Source organism: Apaloderma vittatum, unplaced genomic scaffold (genome assembly GCF_000703405.1).
Source record: "Apaloderma vittatum isolate BGI_N311 unplaced genomic scaffold, ASM70340v1 scaffold27850, whole genome shotgun sequence".
NCBI classification, from domain to species: Eukaryota; Metazoa; Chordata; class Aves; order Trogoniformes; family Trogonidae; genus Apaloderma; species Apaloderma vittatum.
Window position 1 is genome coordinate 1 of NW_009693358.1, and position 18,034 is coordinate 18,034.

Genomic DNA, 18,034 nt, shown 5'->3' on the forward strand with positions numbered 1-18,034 from the left:
AGCGGCACCGGGTCACCTCTTCCAAATCTCTACCAACTCTGAGGAAGAAGGGAGAGGTGGGTGAGCTTGCAGCAAAGGCCTGGAGCCCCAAAGTGTGGGGCTCCCTGCCTTCTTTGGCAGCTTTGCAGGAGCCCCCTCCCTGCCCTCCTCTCTCCTCACCGCACCAAGTCGCACAGATGTCCAGGCTCAGCCTGGCGTTCCCTTTGGTGAGCTTGGTTCCGAGGGTCGCAATGGTGGCCATGGCAACATCAGAACATACCTGAAATATGATCAGTCTCCTGTTCTGAACTGTTCTCAAGAAAAGCCTCTCTTTCCTTTAAAGGAATAATCAAATAGGAGATCAAGGAACAGAGCCGTCTTAGGTTAAGCATCATTTAGGAGTAATATACTGTTCTGTTGTTCTACGCTCCTCCATTTGTATAGGAACAAATAAAGGAGTCAGCTAGCATGGCTGACAGTTGTGGAGGAGAAATGTTTAATAAACTAAACATCTTGGGGATCAAGTGCAGTGTTTGTGCATATCTATTCTGTTTTCATATTGTAGCTGTAATTCTGTAGTTAAAGTAGGTGTAAAAAGCAGAATCAGGATGCATTAGAGATTTTAAGAAGTCTTTTTCTGATTCAGTGGCTTAGGATAAGACTCGACATGAAGGTCGAGTCAGGTGCAACATGTTCCAGAAAGCTGCAGCTAAACAATATCGTGTAAATAGAATTGTTCTCCTCCAGTCATAAATGTATTTAAGCTTGAGAAGAGGTCAATTTGGCCTCACAAGGTACATTATATTATTCTATTAGTTTTAATTATACACAACTCTGCAAAGAAAATAATCCCCATTAATTTCATATTTTTTACTGACTTCGAGTAAAATTACTGAAGTGTGAAATGCTATATTCAAGACTCTTGAGGTTCAGTTGATATAGATGACTCATTTAATATGAAATGCAGCTTAGAAAAGATTGACATTGCTTTTAGTTTTGTCTTTTGGTCTTCATCTTTCAGTCATTGCTGCTGGAATGTGTAGGGACTGTATGTTCAAACATCAGCTCCATCCACCTTTCTTCTGGCTGACACTGACATGCTCATCCTTCATAAATTGCATTTGAGTGATCTTCAATGTCTTGTTCATGCAAAAAGCAACTGTGGCTTAGTAAAGGCGTAATTATTCACCTGGAATTATAAAGGCTTTCTAAAATCAGAAATACTTATTAGACTATAATGTTTCTTAAGGTGCAAATATCATTCTGGAATTCATCTTTCTGCTCTAAATGCATTCCTGTCTTCATAGCAGCATTCCAGTTATTAATGAGTAGCAGAATTTTCAGTTTTTCATTTTTCTCCCTTCATTTTTCTAGGTTATTCAACAGAGAAATGAGGAATGTGACCACATTCAGTTTTTAATTGAAGAGAAAGAGTCTAAAGAAGAGGACTATTATGAAGACCTTGACAGATTTGAAGAAAATGGTACCCAAGAGTCTCGCATCAGTCCCTATACTTTCTGCAAGGCCTTTCCTTTCCACATAATATTTGACAGAGATCTGGTGGTCACGCAGTGTGGCAATGCTATATACAGAGTCCTTCCACAGGTTAGATGATTCATATGCATGGATAGTCATAGAGATTCCAAATGCTAGATGCTTCACAGGTTTATTTTAAAGATAAAATAGATTTTGGATTCGCTATCTGAACCGCATTCCTGTGAAACTACACAATTTTTACGACATTGGCTGGGAAAATAGCTCTAATTCTACACGGCTCTGTTCCTTATGACCCTGTCCATGTGCAGTAATAGAATAAGGTTGAGCAGAGACAACGTGATCAACCCCTCAATTCAGGCATTAGCTTGGTACCTAATTCTTGTAGCTCATCCCAAGATACATTTGCTGTGAAGGTGGCAGGTAACTCTTTAAAGCGGATGTGAGACAGCCCCTGCAGCTTGGCCTGGGGTTCAGGAAATGGTCCTGCCCATACTACTGTACAGAGTAGCAGCAGATATATAGTCTATATATATTACTCAATTACAGTGCCTTCAAATACTTAAGCTGTGAGATGCACAGTGACCAAAAAAAAAAAGAATAACAGAAGTTGCAGTATACTTTCTTGGCTTGTGCATCAAAAGCATCAGTGTTAACTAAGATGAGCCCAATGATGTTTGTGACATACATGTATGTTGTGAACTAAATGCAGGTGCTGCAGTTTCCTCTGGTTATTTCCAGTAAGAGAGTTCTCAGAGGTCCATTTAATGTCGTGTATTCTGTATATGAACAGGATACCTCAGTTCTTGCCTGAAAGAGCTCACAGTGTTTCTAAAAAGAAGCAACAAGTAAAAGCAGTAATATGAAAAAAGCAAAAGGCAAGATGATCTTTACAATTATATAGGTTAATGTTGCACATACCTTGTCTCTAAATAGTTGACGTACTTTTAAAATGCAATGTAATGTTATCTTATCGAGCAACTAGTTTTTGGTGTTTTCTCCCTGAATTTCATAGAAAGATTTGAAAGAAGAGCTTTGTAAGTAGCTCTGCCAGATTCTTCCCGGGGCCATTGACTGAACAGCTACAACTAACGATTGAGCTTGCTGAGGATGGCTATCGGAATCCTTATTATCAGAGTTGGTGCTTTAGGAAACGTAGCTTATTGAAGACGGAGTCTGAGGGAGGTCACTTTGTAGGAAAAGTTTTTTTACAGTAGAGTGGGAACAGGGTGACAGATAATGAGTGTGACAGTTTAACACAATTTTACAAAGTCATTTTGCAGACTAGAATTGCACACTGAAGTCAATATACTTCTGATGTAAAATCCTTAATTTAAAAACTTTGTGTTTTAATGGAGAAATGCATAAAGAATATGTTCTTTTCCATTCAGTATTGTAATCTAAACAAATTCTATATGATTACTCCATGTGTATTTTTATTATAAAATACAACAATCTTTTCTTTTTTCCTTTTTTTCTTTTATTCTAGCTGCAGCCAGGAAATTGCAGTCTGTTGTCAGTTTTCTCCTTGGTCCGGCCTCATATTGATATTAGTTTCCATGGTATCCTCTCCCATATCAATACGGTCTTTGTACTGAGAACCAAGGTGAGTAGAGAATATTCACTTGGCTTTTCCTTAAGTAAGTATCCTTTGGAGAGATCTGAAGTGCAAAAAGCTCAGAAGTCGTCAGAAAAAATTCTTTGCACAGTAGTACACTCCGTTCCTTTTGACTTGTGAGCCAAGAAAAAGTCACAGGTGTGAATTCATGTGTAGCTGTCAAGTAAAGTGCTTTATAGGAATGGTGAAGTACATATACTTCATGTCTGATGCTTTCCTCGCAAGAGGCCAAGCCATTATATGTCATTGTACCAAAGAAAGTGTAGAAAGGCACTTGCATTTCCTTTTGGTTCATAAGAATATGGGAGGCAAATGGGAAACATGCTCTTGCTTGAGCCCATATGTTCAAACGCAGTTCTGTGTCCTTTTCGCTAGAGAGAGCAGGAGAGGAGGCAAGCGACGTGAGTGAATCCAGCATGTAGAACAGCACCTTCTGTGCCAAGGAGCCTGCTAATTTATGGGAAACTGTACCTGAGAGAAACCAACAAGATTTCTTGGAAATGCTCCCAGGCACAGATAGAAATTCATAGAATAGGCAATACTTTTGTCAAACTCTTGTTAAGAAATGACACAGAAGAAAACCAGAGGTTATGAACATGAATGTACAAAAAAGATCCCATGCTTTGTATTTTTGAGGTAGCAAATCACAGTATTAAAATACAGGTGCTGTATTGTGTTCAAATGATAAATGAATTGGGCTGTAACAGAGGCTGTAACATTCTGATGGCCTTCATAGCGCAGGCCTGGTGCATAACACAGGTACTATTGCTCTTATATAATTATGACTTCCCATGACCAGGAGGGGCTGCTGGATGTGGAAAAGCTGGAGTGTGAGGATGAACTGACTGGCACAGAAATCAGCTGCTTACGCCTGAAAGGGCAAATGATCTACTTGCCTGAAGCAGACAGCATTCTCTTTCTTTGTTCACCAAGGTACTTTAAACCTTAAGAGTTCTATAATACCGATTTTCATTTTGCAGTTACTAATTTTAAGAACAGTTACTGTGAGTAGTGCTACAGAGATTAAGTGGTTCAAGTATTGATTTAATTGATTTTGATGTGTTTCTACTAAAAGAGAGAGGAGCATTTAAACATTAGAACTTGACTGATTATTAAATAATTCAATATAAACATTGGGATATTCTGGCCCAGTTTGTACAAATGGGAATTCCTTATGGTTCTGTGATTTTTGGCAAGTTTTGTCTTTTGTTTTTTACTCTGAAAGTGCTAAGAAATGCATTTGGTTTCCTATGTGGTTTCCTATATTTTTGCGGTAGTTTTAATATAATAGAGTGTTGATGATTTAAAAGGTGGTTGGAATGAGGGATTGAATGGAGGACTTCTTTAGCTAAGAGCATGTTGAGCTAACGCATTAGATTACACAGTTACGATATGTTAATCTGTGTAAAAGGAAGAGAGTGGATGAAGACAGAAAGGGAAGAGGCTACCTCTTGTATTTGTGTACTGAAGTATGTACATTTGGAATGTTGGAACTCATCAAAGAGAATTCTGTCTTTAAATGCAGTAATCAAGAGCCATGTGGTAACCTGAATGAACACAAACAAAGTATTTCGTAGAAGGGAGGATATGTTGTATGGCTCATCACAAGTTCAGAAGCATAATCCTTCATCTGTTATTCAGCAGCCTCTGCTGTTTATTTGAGTTTTAAATGCTTCTTTGGCAGGTCTAATTGTGCCTGTATTATATATTTCTCCACATTGCAGTGTGATGAACTTGGACGATTTAACCAGAAGAGGTTTATATCTGAGTGATATTCCATTGCATGATGCTACCCGTGACCTGGTTCTCTTGGGAGAGCAGTTCAGAGAGGAATATAAACTGACTCAAGAGCTTGAGATCCTCACTGACAGACTGCAGCACACCCTGCGTGCATTGGAAGATGAAAAGAAAAAGACAGACACGTAAGAACCAAGTCCTCATTTTGAGCTGAAACAGTCACAGCAGTATATTATTTATAGCTACCTTCTTCAAAAAATAACAGGATCTTGGAAGGAATATGAGTGATGTTCAGGGCTGATAATTTTGGAGTCAAGAAAGAACATTTTACTTTAACGGCTCATAGGGTATTTCTTTATTTAGATTGTCATATGTCATCTGCAGTCTAGGCTGTTACATGCACAGATGTTTTGATGGCTCCTTCTCTGATATGGAAAATTATGAGAAGTGAACTGACAATTCTTTTTGCTTTGTTAATTCCCTGTGACAGTAGTTTTGCAGACTTTCTTACATGCAGTCCCTGTAGCCAAGGTGAATTTGATGAATGCCCAAATGCTGCTATTTGCATTTGAGTCTACCTAGATAATACTACTATCTAGATACAAATACATAACAATAATAAAGTAGATGCATTGGGGCCTAAATCCATTTCTATGGGTAACTATAAAATCAGATTCATAGCCTTAGTCTATGGCAGTTCAGCTCAAGGACTACTGGCAGGTAAATTTAAACAAAAGTTTGTGTGACAAGCAAGTTCCTGTCTCTGCAATAGAAGGATTTCTTGTAGGTTATGATGGTTTAGTAGTGAATGCTTGTTATGCTCTGAATTCTCTGGATAGATTTTTTTTTTTTCTGTAGTAGAGTAATGGAAATTATTCTAAAAAGACTGGAAAGGGATGTATGGAAAAGTCAGAGAGAAAACAAACCTAAAAAATATTTTCCTATTCATTCCTGTTGGTTTGCTTTATAAAGCCATTTTATCCTCAGGAATTCTAGCCTTCTTGGCAGCTACTAGAACAGACAGTGTCACTTACTAGATCATGAGCCAAAAACATTCTCTAATTACAACTCATGCGGTAGTGAACTTGCCAAAAATGCAGCTAATGAGGGTTTGTGAGGGAAGCTGTGGACCAAATGATGCTTAAGATTTGTGAAACAGCCAGAGATCTTCAGCTTCCCCGTTTATCTTAGGAGGGAAATACACCTTAGGAGGGCAGTTAGAAAGTTGAAGGAATACGCTTGAGAATAGGGTGAAGCTCTGTGTGTGTGATTCAAGTTTTATTTGCATAATTTGTAATATGAACAAGTGTTAATATGTCATATAGACTATTAACTAAAAAAACATGCAATAAATTGAAAACCAGGATTCTCAACAGAAGAGGAAACATTTAGCAATGAGGGAACTGATCCAAGGTGGAATGCCGTTCGGTCTCCTCATGGCCCTTTTTGCAGGTTTATATGGTTCCGTGAGCAAAACCGGATTATATGAGATGAGAATATGGCAGAAATGCTTAAGCAATAGGCAAAAATGATCCAGGATGCTATTAACAGATTGTCAGAAGAATTAGTAATAGGCGCCTGATTTTGTTGGTAATTTAAATGTATTAATGTTTGAATGTTTTAGATGTATTAATGTTTGAAATTTCACGGCTTTAGGTACGCCGTGTTTCCCAAATAACATGTTCAGTAAACATCTTTTGTATTGCTCTTTGATGGTGTGAGTCTGTTACAAACCCTATGAGAGGTACTAAGTTAATATCTGAAGAGTGCCAATGTAAAGACCTTTCTCCACATTCTTTCTGTTTTGCTTGTGCCTTTCTTTCCTTACACGTGTAGGTTACTGTACTCTGTTCTACCACCATCAGTGGCAAATGAGCTGAGACACAAGCGTCCTGTTCCCGCTAAGCGGTACGACAATGTGACCATTCTTTTCAGCGGCATTGTTGGATTCAATGCCTTCTGTAGTAAACACGCCTCTGGAGAGGGAGCCATGAAGATCGTTAATCTTCTAAATGATCTTTACACGAGGTTTGACATCCTGACTGATTCACGAAGGAATCCATTTGTTTATAAGGTAAGTGGAAGATTTTAGAAGTATTTAATCTGTGGCTTTTCAGCGATTTACTATCATGTCACTCTTCTCTCTGCTTTGGATTTTATTTAAAAAAAATACTTATGTTCTCAATCTCTGGACTGTGTTACTGATATTGCGTAGCTAAAGAAGAGTATGCTGTTTATCTCTAAATGTGGGAGGGAACACAAAGGGCTTAGTTCTCAGCAGGATTTCTGCACAAATCACCCATTAGGTAGATATATAAATGTACTTCTGTTTTAAGCAGATGTGAACACTTACACAAGCAGTTTGTGGTTCTGCTGGTCCATTGCTTTAAGTTTTTCAGTCATATAGATGGGTCTCCTGGTTGTAAATTAAAACTTAGTATTCAGTTATTCAGTGTGAATTTCATTCCTTTGTTAGGAATGAGGTGAGGTTGCAGATGGTAACAGGTAGACAGGTAGATATCTATCCCATATGTATGTACATGTGCATATTTGTGTGTTTATGTGTATAAGATTCATTCCTAGCTTTTACTAGATATCAATTTTGTGTCCTGTGCCAAGTGAGTCAAGGGTGTGAGTCAAAACAAACATAGTGCTCAGTTTCTACAGAAATTCAGAAGACCTCAAAAGAGAGGCTCAAGTTCACACAATCACAGTGTAATTTTAATTTCTTATGTTGTGGGCATACAGTACATTCTCTTCAGTAACAAGCAGAAATTATGGGAGTTAGGGTGATTTGAATGAAAGTGAAGGGACACTATTTGAAAGGACAAGCAGCCTTGAAGGAAGTGCTACATCCTTTCTAGTACTCTGAGCCCCACGATATTAAAGTAATTGAAAAATATTTATCTTGATAGGTGGAAACAGTTGGGGACAAGTATATGACAGTGAGTGGTCTGCCAGAGCCTTGCATTCATCATGCACGATCTATCTGCCACCTGGCATTGGATATGATGGAAATAGCAGGCCAGGTTCAAGTAGATGGTCAACCTGTACAGGTTAGTAAATGTGTAGACTTGAATGAAGAGCCCATTATTGATGTTCATCATGCTTTGAAATGTGATAATGCTCAAGGGCCAGTCCATGCAAGCTTTGTTATTGTTAGATTTCTGAGACACATATCTACAAATAATATGAGTCACATGTAAGTGTGACATGGGCCATTCCCAGACCTTAAAATCCAGTTATTGTGCTGAACCTTTTAAAGGTCTGCAGCATTTAGGCCTGTTTTCCAATAATTTTAATCTAATCAACAAATTTCCATTGTGCATCAAGTACAGTTCATTGAGTCTTCTTCATCTCAGTGAACAGAACGATTATATTCCCTCACTGGTATTTTGGTTATGCTTCAGATCCTCACATCAGCATGAGAAAATACTGCATTTAAAAAAAATACAGTTCCATAAGCCATTATGACAATGTTTACTGGCAACAGTATATATTAGTGGAAACTCACTCATTGTGGGACATCCCTGGAAGTGTTCAAGGCCAGGCTGGATGGAGCCTGGAGCAACCTGATCTAGTGGGAGGGGTCCCTGCCATGGCAGGGGGGTTGGAACTAGGAGATCTTTAGGGTCCCTTCCAACCGAAATCATTCTGTGATTCCGTGATTCTATGAATGTGTTGTGATATTAATACAGACCTGCGGAGGCTGAACTGACCTCTCCTCATCAAAAGGCTGTGAGAGCAAAATAAGTAATGAGTGCAATACGTATTTCTGTTTATGTGCATGTTACTGGTCTAACACCTTGCTTAGATCAGTATACTTCACTTTGTCACTATGCAAAGAAGTGAGGAGGGTAAAGTTCCAAAGATTTTATGTAAGAATAAGCTTCTCCAAATCCCTGTCGTATCTCTTGAGCTCTTAAATGAAGTGTATCATGATGTTGCCTCTGAGACATATCTTTATTCCTTGACCTACACCATCCATTTCTGCATCTTCTGAGCACTCATTAAATACATACCTGCAGTGTATGCCTTACCTCTCTTTGCACTTTTATTTTTGAGTTTCACAGTACGTAATAGCAGCATGGCGTGGTGCATGCTGGAAAAATAGGGCATTTATTCTTTCATGTAGGAGGCAGAGCCATGACAATGAACTTCCAAAAAAAAAAGTAACACAAAACACAAAATGCCAGACTTTGAAGAAACAAGAGTGGCACATTGCAGAAATAAACTGTAGTAGAGGGTTTATTTAATCAGAAGCATCAGATTCATTACAATGATTTTGAACGCTCAACTTTATCTTTTCCCTCCAAAGATAACAATAGGAATCCACACTGGTGAGGTAGTCACAGGTGTCATAGGCCAAAGGATGCCACGTTACTGTCTCTTTGGAAATACTGTCAATCTAACAAGCAGAACAGAAACTACTGGAGAAAAGGGAAAGATCAATGTCTCTGAATATACTTACAGGTGAGTGAAGCCATGTTTTTATTGATGTTGACATCTAAAAAGAAATCACTTTGTCAGCATAACATCAAAGTGTCTTTGGAGTTGAAAGTGACAGGACTCTTTCAACAGATTATTTAAGTACATGATTTCTCTTGAAACTGTGGCAGACTGCATTATGATACACTGTCATTGGTATGCAAATATAATAATGATGTAGAGAGATTTGAGTCTTCTGTTAATTTGCTCACGTATCTGTAGCATATTTAGTATTTTATGTAGTGCATGTCATGCATGCATAGTGCATATATTTACATGTTTTCTCTTTCACTTTCAGGTGCCTTATGACACCAGAAAATTCAGATCCTCAGTTCCACCTGGAGTACAGAGGTCCAGTTTCTATGAAGGGTAAAAAAGAACCAATGCAGGTTTGGTTTTTGTCCAGAAAGAGTACAGAGACAGAGGTATGACTAACCAGAGTGTAATTTTTTTTTTTTAACAAGGCATAAACATGACAAATTTTATCTAAACCACTGAGATCCATTTGCATTTGCGAAACTAAATGTTCCATAGAAAAACTGAAGAGTTTTACACAACACCATTTCATTAATATGTTTACCATCTCGACAGGACATTAAAATCCCTGATTATTTGTCTTTGCAGTTTGTACAGTCCCTGAAAGAATACTTTCGTGTTTTAAAAAGTCCTTGAGGGAATGTCAAGTGTTTAAATATTTATATCTCCCTCCTCTTACGGATTTCTCCACTGAACCAAATTTTGCAATATAATGTCCATTTCTGTTTAGCTGACATGTCTGGTTTTCAGCACTTCAAAATTCACCATTTGCTTTCTTACAGTGAATGAATAAATATGTGTTCAAATATTTAGGCAACAGTCCAGCAACTGCTTGCAGGCAGCTTCACACCTGATGTGTGTGGTGGTCTCTTAACCCCAGATGGATCAACTTTTCCAAAGACTGTTGCGTGATAGAGGACTTGCTTTAGACATAACCAGGGTGAAAACTATTTCTTCTTAAATGACATATGAGCCTAAATTCTCAGGATTATGTAGGGTAAAGCTCTCCAAGCACTGAGTGGTCTTTAAGCTTATGCCTCAATTTCAGAAGTCTGGGCATGTATTAACCAAAATCTTACTAAAAGCCAATGAGATTGAGACTCTTAAGTGTGCTACTAACTTAGACACTTAATCAGGTTACAGTATGCCAGCTGATGTGCTATAGCACAGTAGGTGCATACGTTCCACCCATTGCCAACAGGGAGAAAAAGATGGTAAAAGTAAATTACATAGCTTGAATTTTGTCCTGAAGTAATACCAAGAGTTTTAAGCTAGTGTATTTAGTCTTAGAAACATACCTGACTAAAATAAGGAAAAGTCATCCATTACCTTGGCTGAAATAATTCTTGTAAGTCACAGGAAATTAATTATATGTCTGCATACTCACATGCTTCAGAAAATGGAATTTAGGCTGTTAAACTGTTTGAGGTCTTTAGGAGACCTAATCCAGATTTATTACCACTGGTACCCAAGTGTATGAATACTGCCCTTTTTAATGGTAGCTCCCAGTATTAGCCCCCAGTATTAAACTTTAAGGGAGAACCTGTACTTTAACTCTGCTGAAGTCTGTATTTTAATATCTATCACTTAAAATAAGATTCTGGGTACCACTTTTGATAATATTTTTCTGGTTTTATTCTATATCAAGGTTAACTATAATTCACATGACTACCATTCTTTCAAATCTATAATTGTATTTAAAATATATTTTAATTAAACAGCTTTCACTTTTTTCTGCATTATAAATTATGTCCTAGCATTTGTAGCAGGGCGCATTGTAGTTTTAAATGTAAAATTTCAGAGGGGTACTGAGTCTGATAGATATTTTCCTTGTCTCAGCCTCACACTTGTTTAATATGAATATAGGGTTCAGATAGTTTAGAATTTTTAGCATTGCAGTTTCCTTGTAGAGACCTTGCACAACAGTTGGTATTGTTAATTCTCACAGCAGTTCTGAGAGGTACTTCCTGATACTGTTATCTCGTAATTGAGCTTTGTAGAGGGAGTCATGGGGGCAGGAATAAACCTGATAGAAAAACACTGTCAGCCTGATTTCCAGGAGCACTTAAGACTCATAATTTAAGCACACTCAAAAAGATTTCCAAATTTTTTCTTAGTTTTTTTTAATTCTGAAATTCAGATATACCTGTAATTCTTACAGATAGAAGGGCTTCTCCCGTCATAGGTATCTCTTCTAAATTGTAGTAAGTTTGGGTGAACAGGACACTAAAAAGCTACTTTCATGTGGTGATTGGAACTGATAATCATTTTGTCAGAGGTGATTTTGAAAAGTAAAGGAATATAACCATCTAATCTTTAATTCTTTTTCTCTGTACAATTCCATCTGATAATACACAAAAAAGATGCACTGAATGTTGTTCCTTTAAGATTTTCTAAACTGTTTGCAGTTTGTCTTGTGTAGGTACTCTTCTTGTTATTTCTGGCACTTTGTAGGCTGCACATCATATTTGTGATCCAAAAGCAGAAATCAGATAAACATTTTTTATGTTTGATTACCGTAGAGTAGTCACTTTGCTTAAAGGCGAGGGTGTAGCCTTGGTTTTCTCTTCATAATGTTACTCTCACTGACCTCTCGATGACATACACACACTAGCGTGTTAGCATGTGCAGCGCTGTTCATAAAACCAAATATGGCATGTTAACATATATGTGGGAACTACATGATAAAATTCCTGATCGATCACTCCAGAATATTGCAAGAAGTGGCTTGCAGAACTAAACATGAAAATATTTCTTAAATCATCCTGGAGGTATTTCTCCTGATTATTCTTTTACTGTGAAGTTTTCTACCTCCAATATCTTTAAATCTAGGATGGATGCACATTAGTGAGATATTCTCCTTTTCATCATATTCTTAGAGAGTGATAAGCTTAGCATTTGCAAATCTGTCAGGATAATAATTTACTCTGAAGCCCAGTGATTAATATATGGTGAGAAAAGAGGACAAAATACTTGCAGCTGGCACAGAGATATGAAACGAAGTCTTAAAATTCGGTGTCTCTCTGCAAAGCCTGTAGAAAATGATGGGGTTGGAGCAGCTCAGCATACCTCAAACTGGGTTTGTAAGTTGGCACCTCTAATATCAGTCACCATGAGAAGCAATTACTTCTGAGAAAGACCTAATTTACAAGAATCAGTGTTGGTTTGGAGTGCTCCTCTTTTAATTTTTCTACTTGATACTCTTCCATGATACCATTTCAGCAAAAAAGAGAAGTGCATCACAAATATACATAGAATAAAAGCAGCTATGACCAATTATTCATTCCGCATCCACTTGTTTGGATGTTATAAGGTTAATTATTATTATTATCCTTATTATTTTAACAGAGGTTCAGCTGCAGCTTCTTTCTTGAGAAACAGATTTGTTGTAAAACATAAAGCTTGCAGCGAACCTCAGATGTCTGACTGCAATTTCCATCACTCTCCACTTTCAAATATCTTTCTTTTCTGCCCTGTCCCCACATTACTGATGGGAGCAAGCTAAAGTATCTCAGACAGAGCTGATAGTTCCTCAAGGAATGTAGGAATTGTTATGTTCCTACGTACAGCAGACATGAAAGAAATACGGGCATTACCTATGTTTTGTTTCATTATTTTTATTATGTACTGATATTGGTTGCAAGTTGTAAAATGTATTTTGTCACTGCATTGACCCACCTTGTTGTTGTTTCAAAGAAAATCCCTTACTTCTCCAATTCTACTTGCATGCACTCAAGGAAACAAAGCAAGATGCTTTCTGAGCTGAGGGAAGAGGAAGAGGACGCTGGATAGGGTGCAGTACTGTCTCCAAATAGGGTGCCAGGCAGTAAGGCTGAGTTATGGATGTTATTTCGCATCATATCTCCCATTGCCATATGCAGCACTGTTGTCTTTTGCCCTACTTCTGACATCATACTCCCCATTTTTCTCCAGGCTTGCTTGCTATATATTCTTTTCCCTTAATGTTTGGTATTGTTATATCTCTGCTATGAGCATGTATTTCAAGCTTTCCTTTTTTTTTTAGTATGCATTTTTGCACGTCAGTCATGTTGCATTTCCTACCACCAGATAATATTGAAAAAATTTTGTAGTCCACACACCAGAACTAACCACTTCAATCTGATGCTTCACATCTTCATCTTCATTTCTGAGGTATAGTGGTTATGTGAATCAGTGACATTTCTGGAAAGATAGGTATTTCGGTTGTTGGGCAGAACAGTGAACCTAAAGACTAATTTTAAAAAATAACCCCTGAAGCAGCATGAATGAAGTTATTGTATAGATGTTGTTTATCAGATTTACTTCTGCTATTACCATGCTTCCCATTCATTTTGTGAGTAACACTTGATGCACTGTAAACTCCTGGTTCGAAAAAGTTTCCTTTTTTGATATCATCCTGCATTTTCCCTTTGTAGACATTGTGTAAACATTTTCTGTGTTGAAAGGGGGCAGTTGTTTGTCTGATACTGCCATTTGAAGCATGTGCCAATGTACTTCTACTGAAATGCTGTTCACTTGCGATGTATTTCTTATTGATTTGTATTACCTAAATTAAGCTGTCACGTTAATAATAGATTGCTGGTCAATTTTAGACCACTTGTACTGCTTTCATTGTTTTCTGATGGAACCCCCAAAACTGAAAGTCATGCTACTGGGACATGGTTGTCATGGTTGCCTTTTGATTTGGCCTCTCTAACTTTCAGTACTGATCTTATTTTATTCCTAGGGAGGACCTGATAATATTCTAGGCATCGTGGCACAATTAAAGGATGTAACGCTTGTAAGGGGACATAATGTCTTATGAGCTCATACTGTTGGTAAAAGTGGGCAAGGTTTCAAACATGTAGACCTTCTATAACTTTAGCAGACAGTGCATTTTCATGTGAATAATATCTGTTTTTATCTGACTGATAATTTCTGAATATTTGCATTATAAAATAGGATAGTGCAATTACTTTGTGTATAAAAATTGTCTCTATCTAGTATACCTTATCAGCACAGAATATATATGTATAAATGTTTCATGTTAATGTGCAAAAGAAATTGCAATAAATTATTTTTTCCACTGACTCATAGAAATTTTGGGATTTTCTTTTCGGTGTAAACTGTATTTCATTGTTTGATACAAAACAAATATGTTCTCCATTCCATAATTCAAAGTCCAAGTTTAAATAATTTATTGAGTCATTGTTCCAACATTTGCAAATGTCCAAGAGTCTCTCACATTCAGGTCAGTGGATCACATCCTCAGACTAAAGTAGTGTTCAAAATGTGTAGATCAACGCTCCAAAAACAGTAGACGAGGTCACAAAAATGCATACGTGCATTTGAAAGTCTTAGGCAACGTTTAACAACCGAGAATTATGAGCCGTCCACTTTGAGCAGGACGTGCGTTACCAACCAAAGCTTTAGGAATGAGGAATGGAAGAGAAGAAGCTGCACACGTTCCTTTCCATCATCTCCCTGTGGGACAACGACACATCCCAGCTCACCGTGAGAGATGGCCCTTGCTCTAAAGATACACAACAGTGATTTGTGCTTGAACTTGGCCTCTTCTCCCTAGAGAATACTGATAGGACAAGAGGAAATAGGTTCAAGTTGCACCAGGGGAAGTTTAGATTGGGGATTAGGAGAAACTTCTTCACTAAAAGGGTGGTGAAGCATTGGAATGGGTTGCCAAAGGAGGTGCTGGAGTCACCATCCCTGGACGTGTTTAAAAAGCGGCTGGACGTGGCACTTCAGCACATGGTTTAGTGTTACAATGGTGCAGGGCTGTAGGCTGGACTTGGATGATCTTCAGGTCCTTTCCAAACTTGATGTTTCTATGATTCTGTGTTTCTGTGATTTCTAAGTTGATGCAACTTACCGAAACTTTAATGGTGATTCCTAAAGGCGTGGCGTGTGACGGCTGTGGGTGTGTGTTTTTACATCATTGATGCAAATGGATATGAGGTAACCGAAGTTTCTGTAGTACGGTTCCAGCTGTTAGAAGATGGCATGCCGGAAAACTCAAAGAATGCTCTTAAATTTCTGTTTTACCTTCTTAATAATTTCAGAGTATTAAACCTCCTGTTACTCTGTAACATAACCAGTTTTTAAAGCACTAAAATAATAGCTCATTTATTGTGTCCCTTTTAGATATTTTCATCTCAGGGAAACCAGTATGATTAAGGCATTTAGCCATTTTTCTTTGCTCAAATTGGTTTTCAATCAAATGCCACATTCAACTACTAAAATTATACTTTGATTAAATATTAGTCTCAGGTAACAGTTAAAAACTTCTACAGGTATTTAGTTCTTTTTGTGTGTGCTTTATTGCTTCTTTTATTTAACTGTAGTGATTTAGTTTTTCAATAGAAGGTCTGTAGCTGCAACATGAGACATAGTAATTACCTAAGTCTATTTCAAAGGTATTTACAAATGCATCCAATCTATTTTAGTATTATTTGTAAAAAAAAAAAAAAAAATTGAAACAAGGAAAAGAAAGGGGAAAGCAGCAATGAAATTACAAATTATGGAATGCCTAGCTGTTTTTAATCTTCTGAGTTGTGTGCTTTCCTTTGAATTCAGATGTGCAAAAGACTTTGGTTTTTTGTGGTTATTATTAACTAAGGCTGTGGCCATGCAGGGGACTCTGCTGCTCTACTGCTGTTTTAAATTTGGCACTGCAGTTGGCTTCCATAATGGAAGGCTCAGTAATCTGATTGCTGCTGGTGTTTCCTGGTTAACATACTCCCTTGTATTCTCAATACAGGGCTTGAAAAACAGCAGAAGGACTCTTGCAGACTTCAGTAAATCCTGAAGCGAGCTTATTGAGCACATACTGTCAGTCTTTAGAAGTTACATTATAAAGACTTCCACAACTCCATATTTTTAGAGGCTGATCTTTTTATTGACCTTCCCCATGTGGAATTATATCAAAGTATATATTTTTTGTTAAATTTATATAGGAAGGCAAATATGTGTGTTTACTATTTTAGCAAAAATATTATCAATTCTAGCATAGTAAGAAGGACTTGATCATCTCAGAGGTCTTTTCCAGCCTCAACAATTCTGTGATTAGGTGATGTATTATTACTATGTTTACTTTCTAATCAATACACTGCTTACAGGCTTTGTTAGGATGCTACACTTATGAGCCTTATGCAGACAATTTTTATTTATGTTTGTAAAAACTGTAAATCTAGTCCTCAGTGGGAACAAACTCTAGGAACATAATTTCATGTTTGATACTTTTTTGGGGAAATAATCTGAATGATAAACAATGAATGAGGTACTCATTTGGATATCTATTTACAATATAACAACAGTTATTCTGATATTTTTTACTTACAAAAAGAAATTAAAATGATGTACTACTGTGTCTACGGAACTAGAAGAGCTTTATAAGTAAGAATAGCTTGAAAACTGTCTTGGAACTTTAATGAATGGCAAGGGCAGAGGTGGAATACTGCTTCTTTTCACACCGTCTGTGTTTCTGAAAAGTTACATGTGGGAGCAGACCAAACAATAAGCTACACAAGCAGAACTCCTTTTTCCTTTGGAATAGTGTGGGCTTGCAAACTTTGCCGTTCTGGCAAACACATGTACAGATGCCAAAGCTGGGAGCTGGAATTGTTCAGCCTGGAGAAGAGAAGACTCCTGGAGGACCTTATAACTGCCTTCCAGTACCTGTAACGAACATACAGGAAGGCTGGAGAGGGACTTTTTACAAGAGTTTCCAGCAATAGGACAAGGGAAAATGGATTTAAACTGAAGGAGAATAGGTTTAGATTGGATCTTAGGAAGAAAGTCTTCAGTACGAGGGTGGCAAGACTCTGGAACGGATTTCCCAGAGAGGCTGTGAATGCCCTCTCCCTGGAGATGTTCAGGGCCAAGTTGAATGAGGACTTGAGCAAGGCCCCATGGCAGGGAGGTTGGATTGGATTATCTCTAAGGTCCCTTCCAACCTAAGACATTTTATGATTCTTGATCTGGAAAGTGCAATCAAGTCAGCAGCTAGAGCTGAAGATTGAATGTTAGGACTCTAGCTCTGATCTCTGATTGATATCACAAGCAATTGCACAGCTCATATTTCAATTCTTTTCCCTCCTGTATCCAGCACCAGCTAAGCTGTAATGATCTTAGAGGTATAACATTTCTCCCTTGCCCCAAAATTTGATGGTGTAGGAGAATGCGTCATTATTCATGAAAGTAGTAGTCTTAATCGTTATTGCTGTGATTTTTGCTAGGACTATCCACTAAGTCCAGGTGAATGCACGCTTAAATTTTGCAGGATCTGGGGATCACCTTTTTGTTCAACTTTGCTACAGATTTGTAAGAGCAGGACACGGCAGTATATGTCCTAGACCTGGGTACTATTTCCCAGAAGACTTAATTCACCTGCTGCTACCGGGCTGCGTTTTGCTTGTTTGTTTGTTTTTAGAGGAACTGCATGTTTTTATTCTTACCTCACGAAGGCATCACTCCAGGCAATGATTTATTAACACCCGGAAAAGTCAATTTACCTCTTACATGTGATATGTACATACATACATATGTACATATACATACATATAAAGAACTTTCTCCAGAAAGGAGCCAATGAAGACAAAAGTGCAAAAGCCAATTAGGTTATCACAGAATCAGACAGAATCACAGAATATTCAGGGTTGGAAGGGACCTCAAAAGATCATTCAGTCC

At 37.7% G+C, this 18,034-nt stretch overlaps 1 protein-coding gene across 1 annotated transcript; it reads left to right on the top strand.

Moving 5' to 3' along the window:
• The first annotated feature begins 646 nt into the window (after nt 1-646).
• GUCY1B3 (guanylate cyclase 1, soluble, beta 3) lies at nt 647-13,715 on the top strand. The gene is made up of 10 exons (XM_009878763.1): nt 647-652; nt 1,354-1,584; nt 2,963-3,079; nt 3,891-4,024; nt 4,816-5,013; nt 6,665-6,902; nt 7,744-7,884; nt 9,147-9,301; nt 9,615-9,741; nt 13,090-13,715. The coding sequence occupies exons 1-10, from the start codon at nt 647-649 to the stop codon at nt 13,111-13,113; spliced, it is 1,371 nt and encodes a 456-aa protein (XP_009877065.1). The 3' UTR covers nt 13,114-13,715.
• Nucleotides 13,716-18,034: the final 4,319 nt, after the last annotated feature.